The sequence below is a fragment of the Sylvia atricapilla genome, chromosome 6, assembly GCF_009819655.1.
Source record: "Sylvia atricapilla isolate bSylAtr1 chromosome 6, bSylAtr1.pri, whole genome shotgun sequence".
In the NCBI taxonomy this organism is placed as follows: Eukaryota; Metazoa; Chordata; class Aves; order Passeriformes; family Sylviidae; genus Sylvia; species Sylvia atricapilla.
Genome location: NC_089145.1, coordinates 61,535,785 through 61,560,042, shown reverse-complemented (window position 1 = coordinate 61,560,042; position 24,258 = coordinate 61,535,785). Strand labels below are relative to the sequence as shown.

Sequence of the window (24,258 nt, the reverse complement as noted above, 5' to 3'; positions counted from 1 at the left end):
CTCTGAGCACATCTAGTAACAGATTCAGCCAAAAAATACACAAAGGGGATTTCTTTTCTTGCTAAAACTCTAGCTAAATATAGAAGGCAATTTTAGGGAATTACATTTGTCTGTCCAAACAAATAATTTCTGTAACTTTTATAATTTTATAGGTATCAGAGAAAAAACTCATTTTTCTTTCTGTCAGGCTTTTGCATTCGGATCGTGATGCTATTCCAGATGTTCCAGCTGTTTACTTTGTAATGCCAACAGAAGAAAACATCGACAGAATGTGCCAGGTAACTTGCATGTGTCATGCTTCAAAAGAGCCCACACAACAAGATGTGTGAAGTAATCCTGCACTCACCACAGTGTGCCTGTAACCAGCACATATTTGTCAGAAAAATGTTACCCAAAACTTGATTATGCAAAACTTCAACTTCCCAGTGAGCAGAAAACATCTCATGTTTCAGAGGGAGTTTGGGGAGTGAAAAGACAAGTGGCAGTGGGTACAAAGATCCCACTTAACATTAGAAAAAGCTGTTTTAATGGGGGTGGCTGTACACTGGAACAGATTTCCTGCAGAGTTTTTGGAGTCTCCATCCTTGGAGAGGTTCAAAACCTGGCTGGACACAATCCTGAGCCATTTGGTACTGCTTTGAGTGGGAAGACTGGATTAAGCTAACCTCAATTTTTCACATTCCTCAGAAGGAGATGGATGGAAGATTGACATCTTTGCCAAAGTAAGGAGAAGAGAAGAGGGTATTTTTGGTCAGCAGTAAGGTGTGGAATAGTAATTCCCTCTAGCTTAAATGTCATTTCCTGGTTTTTTTTTGCAGTTCAGTGTTAGGTTGTTTATATCTGGATATGTAATCAAAACACCATGTGCAGAGCTGTATGGACAGACAGCTAAACACTTCTGAAGGTTTCGTTTTACTGCAACATCACATAGTAAAAGTGTGATTTCTTCTTTGAATTAGTCAGGAATATATTAGTACTTATTCAGGAAAATTCTCCTTTCTTTTAGGATCTTCGAAACCAGCTTTATGAGTCTTATTATTTAAACTTTATTTCTGCCATTTCAAGAAGTAAACTGGAAGACATTGCAAATGCTGCTATAGGTGCTAATGCAGTGACTCAAGTGGCTAAGGTAAGAAACCCCCCCAAGCCCCCTAATAATAGCACCATGAAAGGTGTCACTGCATTCTTATTTTCAGGCATACTGGGGGAAAAAACCAGAACCTACAGTCATCCCAGTGATGCAGCTTAGTGCCATACTTCAGCTGTCAAAATCCAAGTGCAAGACTTTTGGGCTAAATGATAAGAGGGGAAATACAGTGGTTTCAGAAGATTCCTGATGGCATCAGCTGAATGAGTGCTTTCAGTGCATATATATTTCAGTATTACCTCTAAAATACATAAAAAGAGTAGTATGAGTGCAAGTCTCATTTGAAATAATATTTCGTATGTACACACTTTAACTGAGTACTTAATATACCTTAATGATTTAAAGGCATGTGTTAGGGATTTACTTTTATTTTTGTTGGATGGTTGTACCAAAACCTGTAAATTATTAAGTAATATACTTAGATACATTCACTTTTTCTCACTCCAGTTAGTACTGCTGGCATGAGAGAAAGAAGTTGTGAAATTAAATGAACACTACTAGTATTGTTTAGCCTTAGGTCCTCAGCAGCAGGATATTGATGTAGGACTGTAAACTATCTTAAATCTGTTTTTCAGTTGTGATATCTCATTAACAGTTTGTACTATAGAGAAGTTCAATTTTTTCCCTGAATGTACAGGTGTGTTACAGAAAGGTTAAAATTCATGAGCTGTAATGTCTTATTGTTCAGATATTGCCCTCTGTCCTCTCACCTGCCTGAGAGCTCAGTACTGATGATGTTGTAGTTGTTCATATCCAGAAAAAGTGAATTTATAATATTGAAATGTCCTCCATCTGTGATTTTAGTGATACTTGGCTGCTAAAACTTTGTCCACAGAAACAGTTGAAGTTGGACAGTTCTGGCATTTGCCAGTGCTCTAATATTTTGTGTTAATCACTCAGCCCTTACATAGGCTTTTTAATTCATACATTATATCTTGAATTTATTTTTTTTTAAATAAAAAAATTGTGTCAAATGTAGCAGTAAATCACATGTAGGGTTTTTTATGCTTCATTCTGGACTGTTCTGACCATTATTCTTTGCTTTCTAGGTGTTTGATCAATATCTTAACTTTATTACTTTAGAAGATGATATGTTTGTATTGTGTAACCAAAACAAAGAACTTGTTTCCTATCGTGGTGAGTAGAATTTATATAAAAATTACACCTGAACGTCAGAAGTTGAAATTTACTTTTGAAGTTGTAGCTAATAAGGAGCATTTGCTATGATCTGCTCAGAATTCAGGATAATCTATTAGATAGGTAAAATCGTGAAAGAAGCAGTTGTTAGATATTCATTTCAGCATCTTTTATTACATAATGATTGTGATACCGAAAAAGAAATATGTATTTTTAAATAACAAAGCAAAACTGTGGTGTAGATATTTATGAATAATAACACTTTTCATACAAGGAATAATACTGGAATAATTGCATATTGTTGTTATAGATAGTCAGGTGGGTGGGAAAGGGCATTCTAGACAATGAGCAATAGTGATTGCTTTGCAAACACGTGAGCCAAGCATGCCAGCTTCTTCATAAAGTTTCAGAGTTGCAGGTGGAGTCAGCCTCCTGGAACTCTGTATTTTTTTTTCTCTCAGGACTTTTGTTCAACTTGGTTTGGAACCTAGCAGGAAAAGCAAGTGGCTGCCTTGGGTCAGTTACCTTGGGGCTCTGGCAGCTTGAATCAACATACATTCTGGTTGTCATAATTGTCCATGTGATTTTCCTTCCTCCTTCTTGCTGATTTTATATATGCCTCTGACCCATCCAATGTGCTGAATGTACAGAGAACTACCACTCCACCCCTTACTCTGGATTTGTCTGGCTACTTCTGCTGTAGCTTTTCTCTTCCTCTCCTTTTACATCAGAAGCAGTAATTTCAGAGCTGCAGGGTGTGTTTAATTGGCTCATTCCTTAGAAAATACCAGCTCATTTGTGTGATGTCCAAATGCAATGCCAGGGAAGAGGCAGAAGTCCAGATAGTCCTATTTTTGCACCAGCTCCTCATTACTTTAGTGTAGTTACAATGTCACACAGTGACCAGATAGAGATGAGAAGTCTTTTTATGTCTAATATTTGCCAGTGAGATTTTTCTCCTCTCTTGCCCAGTATCAAAGTCAGTACCTTTCTTTAAAACTGGATCTATAATAACTGAGTTGTGTCTCACACTGGGCATTGATTCCATTGGCAGAATGAAGGACATTTTTGTTTGAAAAGCAGATTTATTTATTTCTTTTTTCACTAAAACCTGATGTTGAAGAGTTTTAATAATAATTGATTTGTGATGTGTTTCTGTGTATATGAAGATACCTAATTGACTGACAGAAGATTCCTTATGGTGACAAGGAATTTGAATTAAAATGACTGAAAATGTTTGGCATCCATCAGTTTTCCTGTCTTGGCCCCTGAAATTTGGCAGCCTGTTGAAACCAATCTAGAAATGGGCTGTTCCCAAAAGCTCATGGAACAGAGATCTGATCTCCCAGGGAGTGATGAGTTTTCCACTGGAGCTCAGGAGCTGATCTGTCTCACTGTGTGAATTCTAGATCTAGCACAGACAAGTGGTAGGAATGTAGAGGTGAGGAAAAAGTGGGTTTTTTACCTGTGGGGAGTGACTCCAGCAGGCAAGTGCCAGTTCCATAATCTACAAAAGTCAGTGCCAATCTGAGTGTGAGGTCTGAGGATGGATCTTATTCCTGCACTGCTCTGTGTGACCACAAATGTATCTGAATGGGTGAACTAAGAACATATATAACAAACTGGTTAATTTTCAGTTTTTTGATTCCTTGGCTGCATGACTGCTTTTACAGAGAGGTAATGTCAGGACAAATAAGCAAAATAAAACCCTTCAATTGTGTGGAAAACTTTCCTAGACAGAAAGGACACAATGCATTCTCTCTGTTTAGTAATGGACAAGAAGTGATGAGTTTAAAAGCAACAAAAAAGTTTCTGATCAGATATTAGGAGTGCTTTCTAACTTTAAAAATAGTGAAATATTAGATTACCTGGTATTTTGATGACTGGGAAACTCTTTGAATTGTTTTAGATACAGAAATTACAGTCGGGAACTTAACTCATCTTGGAAAAAGACCAACTAGTTAATCCCTCAGGCTTCCTCTGATTGTATTTTTCTAAGACTATGTAGAAGTAAAAGTAAATAAGTAATATTGGTATAAAGTTGATATCTGAGACATCCTGTTTCATGCAATTTGAGTGCTTCTTTCCTTTTCTTTACAATTTGGTTGAATTTTGTAGAACAACAGGAATATGTAGACCTATGCTCACTTTTCTGTAATAGATGCATTCCCCATGAGCTTGTTAGAGTGGAGAGAGAAAAACTTATAGAAAATATGGTAGAACATTTTACCAAAATATTCTTGATGAAGTTTCTCAAAGCTTGATCTAAGGAGCAGTAATATTAAGTGTCTGTGTTGGTTGCTGTGGTACAAGAAAAGGAATGTGCTCATAAAACATGCTTTTAGACAAAATTGGAAGGCCCTGACAGTATGCAGATCACTAGAACATCAGAAATGAGTACTTTAAATATAGTAACAGGATGGGAAATAAATTTTAAAATTGGAAAAGGCAAGAGAGTAAAAATAAGGGATTTTCCCCCCTGTAAACTGGGAGACCATTAGTTGGGGATAACTGCAAAATTACAGCCCCAGTGAATTTCAAAGCTTTGTCATTATAGAAAAATGGGGATATTGGGAATGGCCTGCCTTTCTTGGTGCTGATATTTCAGAAACTTCAAACTTCTACTGCTGCTGTCAGCATAGGCAAAACTTTGGCTTACTAAGTGTAACTGCTGAAATCTCATCCATGTCTCTAAAGTTCTTGCAGGAGAAAAACTGGGGGAAAAAAGCACCTCTAAAGCTAGAGAATGGTTATAGCTGCCCGTGCATAAATTTAGGATGGCAGGCTTAGTAATGTTGAGAGCTTTGAAATTCATTTTTGGAGAAAGTGGATAAGACAGGTAAATGTGAGAAAATTTTTAAGGTAAAGTAAAACCAAGCAAGGATAGGATTTATGGCATGAATTCTCAGATAGTGCTTGACTTGAGATGTGTGATTAGATTTGGTTTGATGTTTCCTGTTGGCTGTTATATTCTTGTCAGTGTTAGTTACTTTAAAGAAATGTTGCTGCATGTCTTCTGTTCTGACCTAAATGTGGGAGGGAAATCTCTCTTACATGTCAAGTAAAATGTTTTATAACTTGGGAATTACCCCTGATTTAGAGACTGATGGTAAATTTTTGAGGAAAAAAATGGTATCTCCATACATGAGATGGTATTTAGAAATTTTAAATATAGATAACTGCATAGTATAATGAATTATTTAAATTAGGTAATTTTCTAGGATTTTCTTCCTGAAAATTGTATGCCAAGTGGATGGCCATTTCTCTTGTATAACATGTTTCTGAGTAGGTTTTTGTTAATGCAATACTAACATAATCCAGAAGATACATATGCATTGAGAGAGATTTGGAAATGACTGTGTAGTGTTTGACCTTATACAGTAAACAATAATTAAGTTCTGCCAATTTTTTTTTTCTCAGAAAAAAAAGGGGGTGGAAACTAATAGATGTGCTAGAGGGGGCATTTCAGGATGTAATCTCTTCTGCAACAAAAGCTGTTGACTACAAACAGCCATCAGATCAGAGGAGGATTGCTCTCTCACTGTTCAAGTGGCATAAACTTCCTTAACCCTGTTCTTTTTTCCACACTGCTTTAGCCATTAACCGACCAGATATAACAGACACAGAGATGGAAACTATAATGGACACTATTGTGGATAGTCTCTTCTGTTTTTTTGTTACACTTGGTAAGTGTCAAAATTCTAGCATATTTTCTCTTTTTCGTATTTTTCATTCAGGGAGGTAACTAGAAGTTCAGTGATTTTATATAGAAAATTAAAAGCAGAATTAGATTTGTGACCAAAATCTCAATAATTCACAGGGCAGGATAATGATCTTGGTCAAATTATTGCTTTATATCACTGCAAAGTTCAATAAAGTCTGTCCTTCATGAGAATTGAGTCTTAGTCTTCAGTATCAATGGGAGAAGAATACTGAGATGCAAAGGTTTGGTTTCACTGTTTTAACAAAATCCTAGTTTGCAATGAAGATAATAGTGCTTTGAGTTTGGATTTGTCATTCTCAAAAAAAGAAAAAAAAAAACAAAAAACCCAACCCCTTAAACAACACAGAATTAGAAGACAAAAATTCCTCACACAAACCTTGCAAAGATCTAACTGAAATAACTTCCTAAAGGAATAGGAAGGTGTATTAAGTTTACTTATTTTATTGTAAGTTGCCTTGGTGCTTAGCTGATACATTTTTCATAGTGATGACATTTAACTTAACATGTAACTGAAACTGATTTCTCTGAGAAAACTTTCCTACAAGGGGATCAGGGGATTGCTGTGGGGCAGTCTGTTAAAGAGAGATTCCCTTGGTCCTAGTCAGTTCTTTCAAGTGTGATATAAATTAATGTCTTTTCCTCAGGCACTTAAAATCTGTGGCTTTGGAATGTTCATATTTGTACAGATAAGTGAGAAACAGTCACTAAATATTTTGAAACCTGAAAGCCAGTGGAAAATGTGCTTTTGCAAACAGCATTGTCCTAGATACATAGTAGCAGTGAGTTTTAACAGATATATTGTGGTGGTGTAATACTTATTATTGTGTTTAAGGGACTTCTGACCTTTTGAGAATAACTTCTGATGTATGAGATAGTTTGTCCCCTCCAACAGTAAATTAGCTTTCTTTCTAGTATACGCTCTATTTCTCATAAATTGTTGTATGGGGTATTCACTTGCTGCTGTAAAACTTCATTTGATATTTCTGTATAGTATTTTTTTGTTTCATAGATAAAGACTGCAAGAGAAAGGTTTAATTTAATCTCAGAATGTTAGTAAAAGTTGTTTATGAATAGTAATGTAATTTAGAATCTGAAAATTACAATGCACGTAGATGAATGTATCTTTTGTTAGGAGCTATACCTATAATCAGATGCTCAAGAGGAACTGCAGCTGAAATGGTGGCAGTGGTAAGAACTGTTCTTCTAAACACCTATCATTGCTTTACAACTTTCCAGACATCACTTTCACTTTGCTCAGTACTAGGCAGAGGTCTAGTGTCATTGTGTCCTTTTCCTTATGAAGGAAATAAAACTGGAAAAGAGATAACATCCATTTTCCTTTCTGATTTGAGTTCCACAGAACTCCTGGAAAACTCTAGTGTTAGGGAATCAGATAATGAGAAACTTAAACATAAATAATTCTTCCTCATCTACAGTTTATCAAGATTTTCTAATAGGCATTATAATTAAGCTGCATCTGCACAGTCTGAAGTGGCTTCAGCCCTGTGTTCCTCTGTGTGTATCAGTAAGGAATTTTTCTCTCTCTTACTGGGAAACCCTGTAAGTACAAGACATTTTTAGCATAGCAAATTAAACTGACATTGAACTTGATCATCAAACAGGGATGAAATGACCAAACAAAATCACAATTAACAATCTCTGCAGAGCTGTCTTCATTAGGAGTCACTATGGTTCATTTCTTCCATCTTCTTCACATCTTCTTTATCAGTCAAATGATAATACTGATTAAACCTAAGCATGCAGTGTGCATGCACTCATATTGAGGATAATCTCACTTTCTATGACACAAGTGTCTGACAGCCCAATTTGCTGCTTCTGCTGTGGTTCCCTCTTCATACTTCCTACTGGTATTTTCTCCTTGCATGGTCAGGGAAAGGGTGCTAATTATCTGGGAGATTCGTAGGCATAAGGAAAACATCTTTAGTGCAGTCCTGGACATAGATATAAATGCTGGAGGGATGAAATAGTTGTAAGATTTCTTTCTTCCCATGTCTTATGATTGCTGTCTCATGACTGAACCTAGTCCTCCTGCATTTAAGACATGTATAAACTACAAAAACAGCACAATAAATCTTTTCATGTTGATTGTGTAGAGAGGTTAGGAAACCATTGGTTTGTTAAATGTGGTTTTGTTTTTCCCCTCCTCAGAAATTGGATAAGAAGCTCAGAGAGAATCTAAGAGATGCCAGAAACAGTCTTTTTACAGGTGACACACTTGGAGCTGGCCAGTTCAGGTATTGTGTTAGTAATTTCATCTTTCATGTTACAGTTGTCTGGATAAGTCACCACTGTACTGAAAACTATTGACAAGAATTTGGTTCAAAATCTGTATTAAAAGAATTTACATACCTTCAAGGGAGTTTTCCAATCCCACAGCATAACCCTTTAAAAACTTAAAACCAGTAAGTGTGTGGTCCTAGGACAGTAAACCAGAAATTATGTTATGAACCAGTTAATTTGTTCAGCCTCTAAACCCAGCAAGAGCCAAACTTCTGCAAGTACACTCTGTTTATGAGGCTGTGAAATGCAGTTGGGTATCTGAACTTAGTTCTGAGCAGCCCTTAGTCCTTTAAAAGAAAGAAAAACCCATTTTCTTGCTTGTGAATGCTGTTACAAATTTAATTATATCCAAAGCAAGTGTTTCCCATCTGATCCCTATCCTAACCAGAGGAGGACTGCTTGGGGACTGCCACCTGGGTAATTATGGTCTGTTAAATCATGACCATTTGAATCCTTTGTGGATGCTGGTGAGCATTTGATAATGTCTTCTCAGCAGCATCCCTGTGTGGTGTTGTCTCAGCTGAATACTGCACAGGCTGCCTCTGGAAAGTGTGTTACCAGAGTTTATAGGGTGCATGAAAAGGAGGAGATGTATTGGCAGGACTCTAGCTGAAGGGAATTTGTAATCTGCTAAATGGATATAAAACAGTCATCGTACTTATATCCCAGATAAAAAATCAGAGCTTGGATAAAAGGCACAAAAACATCAAAAAGGAGTGAGATTGGAAGGAGGGAGAATAGTTGTGGAATACCAGTTTCTTCATTTTCATGGGAACTGAATTGTAAGCGCTGCTTTTCTTTCAGAGGGTGGCTTGTATTCCTGATAGTGTAGCATCATTGCCCTCAAAATGAAAATGCAAGGTAAAGGAAACAGGAAACTTTAACCACTTCAATGGCTCCAGATCTTTGGTTTTTCAGAATCAGCTGACTAAGGCTCTTGAGATTATATATTTAAGTGAATATACTTACTGCAGGGAATTCCAGAGCATGGAATTTAAATGCTTTTACTCTGTTCAAATGCATTTTAACTGCATGTTTGTAGGGATAATGTGCTCAAGAGAAATGGTTATTATCATGTTCTGTCAGCTCTTCCTATCTCCATTATAAATTTTTCATGTAGCTGTAGCCCAAGACCTTTAGGCATAAGTGCATTTTTTATACCACGAAATTGGGTATTAATTACCACAGTGCATCTCAGAAGTTCATCATTTATTTCTGTATGGACTTTATATACAAGCAAAGAGAATAATGAAATTAGAAACCCTTGAAAGTGGGATCTTATATTTGAGGATCATAAGGGGGATTAAGGTCAAATATTACCCACTGAAACAGTTTTTTGGAACTCAAATGTGTATCCACACAAAAATGTATTAGTTAATGCATAAAAAGTTAGTTGCTGTTCAGTGTTTTGACTTTGGCTCCATATTTATATATTGGTAATTTCACTTAGTAAAAAATAAAATCATATTTTTATCATTATTATTTTATTTTTATAATTTTTATCAGTACGAGTTACTTTCAGGAAGGCTGTAGGAGCTCAGCTGTAGATAGTTTTGCTTTTCTCTTGAAATGTGATATAGAAGGTGTCTGATACCACTCAGGATGTTACTGGGGTGCTTTAACCATGTTTCAAGAAGTACTAACACAGTGTCATCTTTTCAGCTTCCAAAGGCCCTTATTAGTCCTTGTTGACAGAAACATAGATTTAGCAACTCCTCTACATCATACTTGGACATACCAAGCTTTAGTGCATGATGTTCTGGTAAGGATAAATCTGATTTTGTTACCAAAACTCTTTTTTCGCTCAGTTTGCCGTTAAACTTATTACCAGATTCTCTCTTAATCCAAAATCCGTTTTGTCTGTTTTATTTGGAGGTTGTTTTAGTAAAGAACAACATGGAAGATTTTCTCTAGGTTTCTTTAGCAATAATTTCTCAAATATTTAATAAGTTGAAATATTGGTATCATCAAAAGATGGCTATTTCAGTGATCCTGACTTTTTCTTCAGCAGCTCCTGACCTGTATGTTATGTAACATTCAAACTCCATTAAGTGCAATTCAGTTTTGCAAAAGGAATGCTTTTAATGCGTTTTTAAACCAGTTTGGGTTTTAGCTTGAACTGCTGAAAGCATTTTTTCCTGTTTTTCTCCACAAGGTGGTGCGGGTGTTCAGTGCAGAGTGGTCCTACTGTAAGGAATCTAAAACAGACTATTTTTTAATTTTTTTTGAAACTTAAATAGCCTTAAGCTGCCTTTATTTCCTCAAGTTTATTTTATAAAACCAGTAGTAGAAATGTACTTGAATGATAGTGCATTCTGTTTACCTCAGATTTGTGTGTTTTGTATATAGGTATTGAGTAAAAAAAGAAAAAGTAATTAGCATCTGGAGGCTTTTTATGTGCTGAGACTTATTTGTGAAAACCATTTCAATATCTGACTTTGAGAATTATTTTGAATTTATTTAGAGGCATACATGAACTATGCACATGCACATATGTGTTGATATACAGAGTTAATTGTGAACTGTGTAGTCATACACAGTGTCCAGAAACTTGCATTGCTACAATGAAAATGTTTCAGCACTGATGGAATGTTTTAGGGCACTTGTAAATTTTATTTTATGTAATTAATTAGTTGTCACAAGTCCTTTCCTCTTAAACTTAAGGATGCTTTCTGCAAATAACAACTTTTGGCCTAGTTTACCTGAAAAAAAAACACAGTTTGTGCCAAGTTTTCTCCAGTAAGTGTTGAAGTGGCTGGAGACTCACAAGTAGAAATAGTGAATTTCTACAGGTTTCTTTTTCAAGTAGTGTTGGGTGGGACTTCAGTTCCTCAGGATGCAGAGTGATCAAAGGTGTACTGGAAGCTGAGGACAACTAGTGCTACAAATATGATGAGGTATTGGAATAACACCAGAAGACTTACTCCAAGATCATTGGGTCTCTGGTGCATCAGGCTTCTCTAGTTTCTCTGGACCAACTTGTTAAATGTTGCATCCTAAAACTGTACAGGGCTGGAAATATTTTCAATGAAATTGTAACCAAGTGGTGGTCTGGGGTTCCATGACAAGGGCAAAAGTTTGATTTCAAAACTAGTCAAGTCCTTCACCTTAAAAGCAAGCCTGCCAAACTCTTCACATATTGAGCATAATATTTCATTAAATAACTGCAGTAGTCTCTTAGAGGCCATAAATTGTAACCATGAAAGTGTTACCAAGATGTTGATTCTGTAAACTATATTTTCAAACAAATTGGGGTCTGTTTAAGCTACAGTAGTCCAGGAATGCTGTGCAGTGTTGAACTACCCAGGCACAAAGTTGTGCACTTCATCTGTTCAGGTTATAACCATGCTGTTTCTGCACCTAAACATGCTTACATGAAGAGATTGCTATTTCTGAACAAAAAAAAAAAACCCTTTAGTGGATGCAGAAAAATGGGAGGCATGGTTGGAAAGCCTTGTGAGGACAAAATGGGGAGTTGAAAGGAAGAATAGTAATCAATAAGAATTATTTTAGGAAAGCTTGTAAACACCAAAATGCACTTGAACATGCAGGTCACTGGTGAGTTAAAAGGATCCAAAACATAGATCTCCATTAAAAATTACAGCTAAATTTGCAATCAAATTAATTATCTTCTCTTCAAGTTTTTATCAAATATGTGTACTTAAAAAATACTTTTTTTTTTTTTTTTCTGAAACATTAATTGCCTCTTGTAATATGAGATTTGTGCTCATCAATTGCATGTGTTTTCTTTGAGTAGCTACTTGGTGATGATGATGTTCTGGCAGGGAACACTTGTAGTATTTAAATCCCTGCCAAGGGGTGACTAGGAACATTTTAAAACTTTGTTTGACAGTTTCACTCACAATGATCCATTTCTGTATGCTTTAATGAAAATAATAAAGTGATGTTTGATTTCTGGAAAAAAATACCAATTCTAAAATGTTCATAACACTTTCTGCGTCGTTGAAGATTTCACTGTCATTATTTGTCAAGTGAAACAGCACCTTTGAAGTTTTAAACATTCTTGAAAAGAGCTAGGACAAAGTCAGCAAGTGAAATACTTGTGACTACTCTTTGTTGAAAACCAGAGAGAATAGGTAAGCTGCAGAAAAGACAGGGCAGTCTTTGGGGGAAAGAACTAGAAAAGCCACAGGGAGCAGTGTGATGACATGAGCATGGCTGTGTCCTCTAGCAGAGTGACGAGGTCTCTATGTTCATGCACCTGTGGAAGAAGAAAAACTATATGGAGAAATAGCAGCTTTGTGGCAAAGCTTTGCTTTGTCATGCATTCACTATTTTACTATTGCTCAAAAAATTAAGGAAGGAGGTGTGAAGGTGTGGCTAAACAGTGCTCACAGTGGATAGTTCTATTGCTGATGGCAGCAGCTTCTTGGCAGCTTTGATACATGTGTTGTGGTTATGTAGATGAACAGGCTTAGAAACACTTTTTGTCACCAACATAGAAACTTTTTCAAAGTTCTGGAGAGTTGTTAGAGCACAGCTTTTGCTAAGTCACTTATTTTCTATGCAGAAAACAGTGTTCAAAGTTCAGTGTCAGAAGAGTGCTTGGGTATGAGATAATCAAATATCTTTTATGAGATAATCAAATTTGCTGCCTCATTTAGTACTGAACTGATCACAGTTCAGTAGCTGTGAGTAATTTGGATATTGTTACTATTATCTAGTTAACTAGTAAACTGTTTCTTGCCTACTTATGAAGTTCTAATAAATAGCTGTGTTAATATTTTTTAGAAAATACACTAGAGGATGTATTTTTTACAGTAGAAAAGACAGAATAAACAATTTAACTGTCAAATATTTACATAGCATTCCTTTATATTTTAGGATTTCCATTTGAATAGAGTTAACTTGGAAGAATCGGCAGGAACAGAAAGTACTCCAGCAGGTGCTAGACCTAAGAAAAAAAACAAGAAGTCCTATGATTTAACTTCATCTGATAAATTCTGGCAAAAGCATAAGGGCAGGTAAGCTGTAAAGGTATGCAGTTTATATTAATTTAGTCAATATAAATTCTAAGTATTCTTCATATATGGTAGTTCTGGTTTTAAGCTTATTTGAAAGTATTTTCTAACTGCCCCCAGCTCTTTTTTCAGGGTCTGGCTGAGATGAAGTTCATTTCCCCACAGCAGCCCTCCCAGTGCTGTGGTTTGCACCGGTCACTGGAAGGGTGTTGATAACACAGCAGTGTTTTGGCTACTGCTGAGCTCTGCTCCCACAGGATCAGCACCATCTCCCCAACATTCCCCCTGCCCAGCAGGCTGAGGGTGGGCAAGGTCCTGGGAGGGGGCATAGCCAGGACAGCTCACCCAAACTGACCAAAGAGATATTCCACTCCACTCCACTCCACTCCACTCCACTCCATTCCATTCCACTCCACTCCACTCCATGCCATTCCACTCCACTCCACTCCACTCCACTCCACTCCACTCCACTCCACTCCACTCCACTCCACTCCACTCCACTCCACTCCACTCCACTCCACTCCATTCCATTCCACTCCATTCCACTCCACTCCACTCCACTCCACTCCACTCCATTCCACTCCATTCCATTCCATTCCATTCCATTCCATTCCACTCCATTCCACTCCACTCCACTCCATTCCACTCCACTCCACTCCACTCCACTCCACTCCACTCCATTCCATGCCATTCCACTCCACTCCATTCCATTCCACTCCACTCCACTCCATTCCACTCCACTCCACTCCATTCCACTCCACTCCATTCCATTCCATTCCATTCCATTCCACTCCATTCCACTCCACTCCACTCCATTCCACTCCACTCCACTCCACTCCACTCCATTCCATTCCATTCCATTCCATTCCACTCCACTCCACTCTTCAGCAATAAAACCTAAGAGAAAGGAGAAGGTTGCAGCATTTCCTGGGTGTTTTATAAACGTTTTTTCTTCTGGAGTGACCACTCTGCCTGCTGAAGCCCTGCTTCCTGGGAAGTGGCCACACATCATCTGCTGCTGGGAAGGAGAGAATAAAACCTGTCATTTTCCTTTGCTTTCCTTTTTTCAACTGCCTGTATCTTTACCCATGACTTTGGGGATCTTTCTGCCTTGCTTTCTCCCCACCCAGTCTTGCTGAGGGGAGGAGTGATAGAGTCACTTGGGGAGCACTTGCCATCCAACCAGGGTCAACCCACCACACAATGATCATTGCCCGTATTCATAAAAGGAAAAAAAAAAAAACAACTAAGATCCAGCATTCATGGCCCACTGGGACCTGAACCTCAGCATTTTCCAGCACCAAAAAGACCAAAATTAATAAAAGACAAAAAAAACCCAAACTAACTTCTGACAAGAACTTCCTCAGTTTTGCCATCTCTCTTTAAAACAGCAAAAAATTTTGTTGTGTAATTTTTTTTTTCATTCCTCATGCTCATAAGCCTTTTGCTTATTAAATAAATAATTTTTTCCCCTTTTCTCTAAAAAAATTCTTTGCCCAGACCAACTGAAAGTGAAGCCGTTTAAGTTTACTCCCCAGAAGAACCCCATTCAAAAATTTCCTCCCAAATTTAACTTGGTGCCCAACATGGGGCTTGAACCCACGAAACCCATAAAAAATCATGATATTTGTCTGTTAGCTCTTTGTTAATGAGCTCAAAATTGTTCTTACCAAAATTACGTAAAATTATTGAAAGCAGTGAATACATCTTAGAAAATTTAAGCAAACCTAGAGTAGATGTCATTATTTTCATTGATTTGATTCTGCTGCATGATTTGTGTATTGTTATGGTTATTTTATTGTCTGGGTCTGCTATTTCAGTTTGCTGATTTAGCTGAGCTTAATGCAGACTGTTGCATTAGTCCTTTTCCAGAGGTGGCCGAGTCTGTTCAGCAAGAACTGGAATCTTACAGAGCCCAAGAAGATGAAGTCAAAAGACTTAAAAGTATCATGGTAAGTTTTATCACCTTTGTGTGTTTTATGTAAAGCATAGTAGGGCTTGTAGAGATGCCTAGCTCACCCTGTCATCCCACAGACAAAAATTTTCAGTGCATGCTGAATTTTAGGCATGATAAGATTTTAAAAGTAGGATCAGAAGTCTTTAATTCCTTGTTCATTGGTGTTGCAATTATATAGCTTCCATACTAACTGAAAAACACAATCCAGGCATTGATACCATTATGAGAAAATAGGTTCTAAATGTACTGACTTTATCTGCATGTGTGATATTTGTATTTATTATGACTATTTTTATTCCTCTCTTCAAACCCTTCCTCAAAACCCAGGGCATTGAAGGGGAGGATGAAGGAGCAATAAGCATGCTTTCAGATAATACAGCTAAGCTCACCTCAGCTGTCAGGTAAATAGTCAATAATGCATTGTTGTTTAATTATCTGTGAACCATTTCTGATTTTTTCTGTTATTGTACTTTCAGTATTCTTTGAAATAATAAGTTTGAAATAAGTTAAGTTTGCTGCTTTTAAATGTGGGCTGTTCAGCCCTGTAATATAGCTTAAATGCTTTATAATTCTGATAAAGTTAAATGCAGTGTCCTAAAGCAGTGCTTGCCTATGTAACTTCCACAATGTGTTTGATTTTGGAGTATTTCCTCAGCAAAGACAAGTAATCTAAGTGCATCATAGATTATTGCACTGTTCCACCAAAATCACCAACCTCTGTTCTTTCATTTTAAAAAAGTAGTGAAATCCCCTTCTTTGGTATGGTTATGAGAATCATTACATCTATACATTGTCAATTTTTAGTTCCAACCCTATTCTGTAATTTTAGATTTTAATAGCCTTTAAAAGTCCTTTCCAACCCAGACTGTTCTGTAATTCTGTAAATGTTGTAGTGCCTACTGTATACAGTACAGAATTCAACTAACAGTGCAAATCAGCAGGTTAGTTTGTATTTCATCTCTTCAGCTCTCTTCCAGAACTTCTGGAAAAGAAGAGGCTCATTGATCTTCATACAAATGTTGCAACAGCTGTTTTGGAGCACATAAAGGTACAGTTGCTCTCTGACCTGAGTTTTCTGTCAGTACTCTTTAACTGAAGGGGTATCTTTGAGGCAGTGAAGATGAGAGAGTGAGCCTTCTCAATGGTGCTGCTTTCTCAGATTTCACTGTGTAACGTTACTTAATGTTGAAGGGTGAGAGAGAATGAATTTTGAATGACTCTGCATGGAAAGCAAAGACCATCAGGTTCTTTTCTTACCAGAATTTACTAGTATATTCTCATTTTCTTAATGGTGGCCGCAACTCTTAATGTGGGTTGAAGTCTTTGAAAAAATAAGTTTATGATGGAAGTGATTTATTTTAGAGATGTGGCATGCCAATCCATGACTTCAGTCTAAGCAATCTTCTGTTCTGTGTGTGTTTGTCACCAGCAAAAGTATTACCCAGAGGTGTGGCAATAATGATGCAAGTTGCTGAAGTGGTCTTTCCAGCAGGGTCAGTGTGAGATGTCTTGTGCATAATTTAAAAACTTCACAAAATTTAAAAACTTCTTTTCTGTTTTAAATTTGCTGCTTTTGTCAGAGACCTTGCAGAGGGATTGGTGTCTAGTGAAGGCCCTGGTTGCTGCTAGTGTAACTTGGAAAATGGATTTGTTTCCACAGTCTGAAAACAGAAATTGCAGATGAGGCTTTCAGAAACACTGAAATTCTTTTCAGGTTTAGAAAGTGCTTCAAGCACTAGTCTCACTGAAAATCAGTAATTAGAGAGCTTTACCCCAAGCTACTTAAAATTCATTCACTCAAAATTCACGTGTTTTGAAGGTGGCTTTAACATTTGTGAAGAATGTAAGATCTGTCCTCAGTTATTGTTGCTACTGAGTTTTTTTGAAGATACTCTATATGAACAAAAGATTAATTCTGCAATTAAATGCATAAACTAATTTTACACATTGTTAGAGTTGGAGAAGAGGCAATAAGTGTCTCTCTGTGCTTAGCTCATTACTGTAGGGGCTGGTATATGGGCTTTGGCACTACTGTGTATGTCAATTTTCATATCTGACCATTTAAAAGCAGTACTTTAATACCTCTGGAAAAAACAATTAAGTCAACAATATTGATATTTCTTCTGTATATTGATATGTACATTTCCATCGTGTTTTCTTTTGATTTAGAAAGCCTCAGTTCATTTCCAGATATTTAGGAAACTGTCTTAAACTAATGCAGATAGACATGTTTTTTCTATTGGAATTTGCCTATGATAAAGCCTTTTAACTGAATCAATGTGAAGTTTATTCCAGCTGCTTTCTCCTGACCATTTTCTCCTCTCTTTTCACCTTCCAATGTTAGAAAAAGTATTTTTCAATCCTGAGCTATGGAATTTCAGTATGCAGGGTTCCTCAAAAATATTCCCAAAATGGGCAGTGTCTCATCCAGTACTTTCAAAAGAAATTCTGATGAGACCTTCACTTTGTGGTTAATGGGTTTTATATGCAGTTAAATAATGAAACCAGATTAGGATAAGACAGAATTTTTTTTGCAAGTAAGTGCTGAGGTCATGAGGAGCTAGTGAGGCACCATGCTGTTCTTCAGAATTGTTACTATATTTTCTCTCCTAAAATAATCAGGAAGTGCATTCATAATTTAAGATAGAGTATTTGCACTATCCATTATGGAATTTCACTATATTAATTATTTGAGCATTGTTCTTCGTTACATATATAAGGATTTGTGCAAAGAATGCACTGCTTTAGCTAAACTAAGTGAATTTAATTTTTCTTGTGGTCATATTTTAATGTTCAGTTTACAGCTGCTTTCCACATTCTCTTGGATCATTTTCTAAGACACAGCAAGAGGAAACCAGAAATTAATCACATACTTATGGGTCCTGGCAGTTTTTTGGCCTAACTTTTTAGTGAAATGATGGAAAGTATGCATCACTTTTTCATGAAGCAAACCATCAAGTATTTATTGTCAGTGCTTAGAACAAATGCATCCTTGTTTTGCATTTATTGGTTTTTCCTCTGCTGAAGCTGGTGACTGAAGAAAGTCTGGACCCAATAGATAACAGATTTGGAGCTAGAATTGCCTATCTAGCTGCTTTAAAGTTTCAAGTAATGATTCTCTTTGCATGTCATTCTAATATGAATAGAATTACTGATGTATGTTAAATCATGAGTGTCAAAAGATGCACACATATACTTTTCTAAAATGAAGTGTAAATTAGATAACCTCTTGCTAGAATTCTGCAGATGGGAATTCAAGTGGCAGATTTTTATATGAATTGTTACATGAATTTTTATGAATTTTTATATGAACTGTCTTAAATTACTTGTATTTGTTTGGTTTAGGGTTTTTTTTTTTTAATTATATGATTTTATTATGTATCTACTTTTGCTTGATCTCCAAGGTCTGATACTTTGAATGATCTCTTAATTGGGATCCCCTTAATTGAGATTGACAATAGCCTTTCAAATTTTCAAATTCATATTTTTGAAGGAGTTCCACTGTTTTGAGTACTCTTTTTTAAATAAAAAAAGAGTTTTTGTCTTACACCACGTGAAATGTATGTGTTTGTGAAAAATGTATGTCACAGTGGGCCAGGCTGGTTTTCTGTCGTTCAGAACTGATAATTTTAGTAAAAAAATCAGCTTTTTCTGGGTTTGGTTACAGAGACCTTCCTTTAATCATTCTGTGCAGTTCAGTCAGTGAAAAGGAATTGGCTGTGACTGTCTCTTCCAGCCTTCTTCCAGAATTTCTCTTCCTCTTGATAGCAGCACACTGTAATTACCTGACCAGCCTCCCTCATTCTGGAGGCAGTTATTTCTGGTTGTTTTTGTTAGAATCTTTGGTCAGAAAAAGGCCTCAGATAGTTTCTTAGAAACTGTCTTCTCTCTTCTGCATGTTCTCTCTCTCCAAAATTAAGAACTTTTGTACTGTAAAGAGGATAGAAGAGCTTCCAGCAAGTCTTTACAAAAATGACCTTCTAAGAGGTTTTAATGGGTCTTTCTTCTGTTTACTTGCTTTAAAAAGAAGGAATTTTGTGTTGATTTTGGAGCACAGTGTTCAAGTAGACTTTCCCATGCACTTCAGTAATTTTCCCTAAAATAAGTTTTGGTTTACAAACAGCCTGTTTCTAAAGATGATAAGTTGAAAGCTTTCACAAATATATATATTTTTAAAAAGCAAGCTGAAATGTGGCACTTTAACTAAAATGTGGGATTCTGTTCCTGAAAGGGCAGCCAGAATAGTCTCTTGAATGAGACTGGTGTGGAGCAAGATGTCATTGTAGAAAGTCAAGAGGAGGAGACAGAAAAAGAATAATGTAAATGCATCTTTATTTTATTACTATTTTTATTGATTTTCTTCACATTGCTTGCCAGTTTGGCACCCATAGGAACCTATTATTTTCTGGTTTTTATTGAATCTGCAGGATTGTTTAGCTCCTATTCCCCAGCTTTTCCTCTTGGCATGTCTGTGAGTTTGCCATTGAGTGAGCAAAATTGCACTTTTATTTAAATTCAATGGGACATCTGCTTCTTACCAGCACCTCTTAGACAAGTTGGCTCTTTGAGAAATAACTGTCTCATTGATGTGGCATATCTGGGATATCTGTCAAAAGGGAACTAGTAGGGTTTAAGGCGATTCAGAAACCCATAAGAAATTTGATTAGGTGTCCACCTAATTCCTAGCAAACAATGTAAGAAAAATACTGCCCTGATTAGCATCTTTGCTAGTCACTTTTGTTAGTTATCTAGTGAAGAAGTAGCTGAAGAGACTTACCTTATTGATCTGTCTCTCTAGTTTGTCACATCAGAAAGAGTCTCAAAAGTTTTACATTGCTGCCTATCTCTGATGTCCCTATTGTGGATAGAAAAAAAAATCAATAAATAGTGGATAGAAAAAAAAATGTGGTCCTGAAGTTTTGGGATTTTCAGTTTGGGGTTTCTTCCCCAAAGAGTTCTGAGTTCACACTTCAAAAGTAATTGTGCAAAATTTTTGAAGAGAGTGAGTGTACATACATCATTTATTAATGTTTCAGTTTAGGCTCCAGGTAGAGCACATCTATGCAACCAGGGAATTTTCTTTGCTGCTAGTAATCTCTTTTGTTCAGCAAAGAGAGTCAAAGAGTCTCTCAAGAGAGTTAGTCAAACAGCCATAAAGTTGCACATGGCTGAGAAGAATTTTGCCTAGCCTGTGCTCCAAGTAAGTTAACAATTATCAATCTGTTCCTAAAATTGAAAGTAAATTATGTTTGAATTATGACATTTTATTTAGAAGTTGATCTGTAAACAAATACAGAGAATCAGTGAATCTCTCTATGTTGTACATTTTTACGTGCCATCTGAATGAATTTCTCATGAAGAGATCACCAGCTAAGATAATATGGGCTTGACCAAATTCAGCAGTAATGTATTTAACTTTATGAGATCAAGTTTCCACATTTCAAGACAATCCCTTTTTTATTGGATGCCTTTTGTCTGGGAAAAACATTTAAAACTTAAAAACATCGAATTGAGCTTCACATAACAAGATGCAAATGTAGATAAAACACAAAAAAGCAAGTGAGTGTAATGGAAAGGCTTAAAAAATTGTACTAGTTTCTTTGCTATTGCTTTATGTCTCTAGAGAGATTTAAGGAAACTCTAACACAGAAAATCTCCAAGATGCCACAGAACTGAGGTCTCACATGGTTTACCAGATACCAAATTGCAGCTGATGTAAGGCCTTGGTAAAAGTTATATTCAGACTTTATACTACTCTTTTCACATAAGCTCAAGGTAAATAAAGCTTGAAAGAAGCTTTAATTATTTTTATTTTTTTTTCTCATTTCATGCACCTTCTGTGTAGTCATAGCCATTATAACAATGAACAGAAGACATTCTTCTGGCCTATAAGTAGCAGGGGGTCATTTCTGAGCACTCTTCATGGTAATTTACTTTATAAGCTCTAATTGCAAGAATCCACAAAAGCTTTAAATTAAGTTGCTTTGCAAGTAACTGCTCTTCTCAAGAAGTTCAGTGAGTGGTGGCTGAGAAGTGGAAGTGTTGTATAGCTACCTGCATCATAGGCTGATCACCATATTCTTCCAATATAAAAATATTCTTGTAATTCATATCTTTTTGACTTTGTTTTCTCCTCTCTAGCTCTTTTTTTTGAGGAACTTACAGTACTCAGAAGGTGAACTATCCTGATAGCCTTACGCTAGAGAAGTACCCTTTTTTTGAGAGAGAGAGGTGGTAAAATAACTTTTTTTAAATTAATTTTTTTATTTATGATCTCAGGTATAATTTTTGTACAATTCAGAAATATGTGAAAACCACACTTCTAAAGTTTTTATGCACTGTCATTACAGCAGTTGCTGCATCAGCTAAAAGGTATCACAGCACCTTTTTTTTTTAATTTTCTTTAAATTTTAATTTTAGGGGTGTTTTTAATTTTAATTTTTTAAGGTTTGAGGTTTTTTTAAGTTTTTTTAATTTTTAATTTAATTTTTAAATTTTAATTTTTTTAATTTTTTAAAAAATTTTTAATTTTAAATGGTTTGGCATTGTCAGGCAAAATTTCTCAAATTATTTAATCCAGGAAAAGCAAGGCGACTCTTGCTCACTGTGGCAGTATCATTTCAGTCTCACAGTGGGGATGATGTGGAGCTGAAACACTTCCAAAGCAGCAGGATGGAGATCCACTCTGCCAGTCTCCTGTTTGAGCCAACACATAGCTGAATGTGTTCAAACACCAGGATTTAGTTACCATTTATTTAGTAAGCTGAGGAGCTGTAACATTTGTGGTGATGCTACATTTAAATGTTCAAATACACATAATGTTCTGCATTGTAATGGAACATTATTGTTTTAATATAAGTTCTGGACTGCAGTTTTCTGTTTTTAGCTTGTAGAATCACGATCAGTAATTGTACATGCACAAAACATTGTCTGTTGTGCAGATGTGCTGCAATGCAGTCATTGCTTCCATGGCCATGTGATGTCTGCCATAAAGCTTTTGCCTCAATAATTCTGTATAGTCACTGTGCCATCCTCCCCAAAAAGGATTTTTACAACATCTAGATGTGTCATTGCATAATGAGAGACTTCTTTTCCAGTGTTAACAAGATAATCTAATCATAAACTTCTCCATCTTTGGTGTGAGTGAATTATTGCAAGCCTTTGATCTGAGGTAGTATTCCATACCAGCCCAAGTTGGCAGTTGCCAGCATTTCTTTGGGATGATGCCTTAATGTATAAAGGAATTTCCCACTTTTATCTGCATTGAATAATTGTCTTGTGGTCTAAGAGCCTGGAGATTCAGAATAAATTTGACATAATATTCACTTGACCATTTTTTTTCCTTTTACAACGTAGCAGTGTGTATGATGGTGTGTAGTTTTCAGCTGTGGCAGAGCCCTAGCTGAAAACAAAGCTTCTCTTCCAGTTCAGTATTCACATCAGACACCCATTGCTTAACTTGCTTTTTCATTTTTAGTATGATAATTAAATACACATCAACTTTCTGAGAGTTAATGAAAGCATATTGTAATGCAAGCATTAGTTGCTTTTACTGAGAATTTATTTTAAAATAAAATGTTTAAAACTGTCTTTATAACTAAAACTACGTACCTTTTAAAGGAGAAAATAAATATTCTTTCACAGTTTTAAGATGTTAACCCTAGTACTTACTCTTAAACAGAGTCGAAAGCTGGATGTGTATTTTGAATATGAGGAAAAAATAATGAGCAAATCCACTCTGGATAAATCTCTTCTGGACATGATTTCTGACCCAGATGGTGAGTACTTTGAATCTGACCTTGGTCTAAAATTTGTTAAGCTACACGATAAATCTGTACCTGCTTGGATTTCTGGGTTGGTAAAGAGCAGCCTGTGCAAGATTTGTAAAAAAAGGGCATTTGATTAATCTTCAGTAGCAGTCTAGAGAGTTTAATATTGGTTGAGTAATATCTAAAATATTACTGACTTCTGCAGCTCCACTAAAATCCTTTCCTAAACCCTTAATTTTGAAAGTCAGTTTGATTTTCATGCTTTTTCAGTATGTAGCAGCGTAGCCTGGCATTCTGTGGTCTGAACAACACGAGTTCTTTAAAATCCTGCTGCATGTTTTACACCATACACATCCCTCACAAACACAGTGAAAACTTGGATTAGAATTGGATTAGATCTAGGGGCTGTGATGCAGGTGGCTGCTGCTTGAGTGAGGGAATGGGGACAAGTGGAGAGCAGGACACAAGGTATGGATTGTGTCCCAGTTCCCTGGGAGTCACCTGGAGTTTTGCAGGTGTTGGTCCAGCTGTGGGTGTGTGTTTTCATTGTGTTGAGCAGCAGCAATGCAGGCAGCAATGCAGGCAGCAATGCAGTGTGTCAGGTAAGGGCCATACCCAGCAGAGCACTGCACCAGAGGAGCTCAGGTTCTCTCCTAGCAGGATCCTTCTTGGGAAGGCTGAGCCCCAAAGGACTTCTCGATTTTTGTACTATTCCAGCATCAATCCTTTCAGTCTGTCACATCATAACCCCTGACAGATTGCACTGTGATCTGAGAAAACTTGCTGGAAGAAAATAACACGCAGAGCAAAACTGTACAGCTTTAAATTGCAATCTCTGACTTGTCTGCCTACTGGCAATTATGTTGTCAAGCCTCAAGCATTTAGAGGCCCATGGTTCCTGCTCTTTTTGCAGTATGCTCTTTAAGGAAATGTTTTGTTACTGCGTGGCTGTGTGTAGTCTTACAGCTACATACTGGGATAATGCCTGCTTGGAGTTTGTGTAATGATTCGGATTTATAGAAGGAGTATATATATATATACATCCTGCTGACATTTTACAGAAATCTTTTAATAGTGTCCATAATATATAACCAAAAGGCAGTAGGAGAAATAGTGCACCAGTGGGTAGAAATCTGAGCTAAAATTTTAAAGGTCTCATAATGGGTCCAGTCTGGAAACTAATAAGCTTTCAGAAAATCTAATGTCAGGCGTCAATCTGTAATTCAGTGCATACATTCATT

General features: G+C 36.5%; 1 protein-coding gene across 1 annotated transcript in view; it reads left to right on the top strand.

Annotated features, from left to right (window-relative positions):
- The window catches only part of SCFD1 (sec1 family domain containing 1), a 49,554-nt gene that overhangs the window by 5,320 nt on the left and 19,976 nt on the right, over window positions 1-24,258 (top strand). The window contains exons 4-15 of the mRNA XM_066322156.1: window positions 188-278; window positions 1,007-1,129; window positions 2,197-2,284; window positions 5,881-5,970; window positions 7,141-7,196; window positions 8,178-8,263; window positions 9,972-10,071; window positions 13,155-13,294; window positions 15,153-15,243; window positions 15,576-15,649; window positions 16,215-16,296; window positions 22,930-23,026. Of these exons, the coding sequence (XP_066178253.1) occupies window positions 188-278; window positions 1,007-1,129; window positions 2,197-2,284; window positions 5,881-5,970; window positions 7,141-7,196; window positions 8,178-8,263; window positions 9,972-10,071; window positions 13,155-13,294; window positions 15,153-15,243; window positions 15,576-15,649; window positions 16,215-16,296; window positions 22,930-23,026 (1,118 nt within the window). The remainder of the gene's footprint in view (window positions 1-187; window positions 279-1,006; window positions 1,130-2,196; window positions 2,285-5,880; window positions 5,971-7,140; window positions 7,197-8,177; window positions 8,264-9,971; window positions 10,072-13,154; window positions 13,295-15,152; window positions 15,244-15,575; window positions 15,650-16,214; window positions 16,297-22,929; window positions 23,027-24,258) is intronic.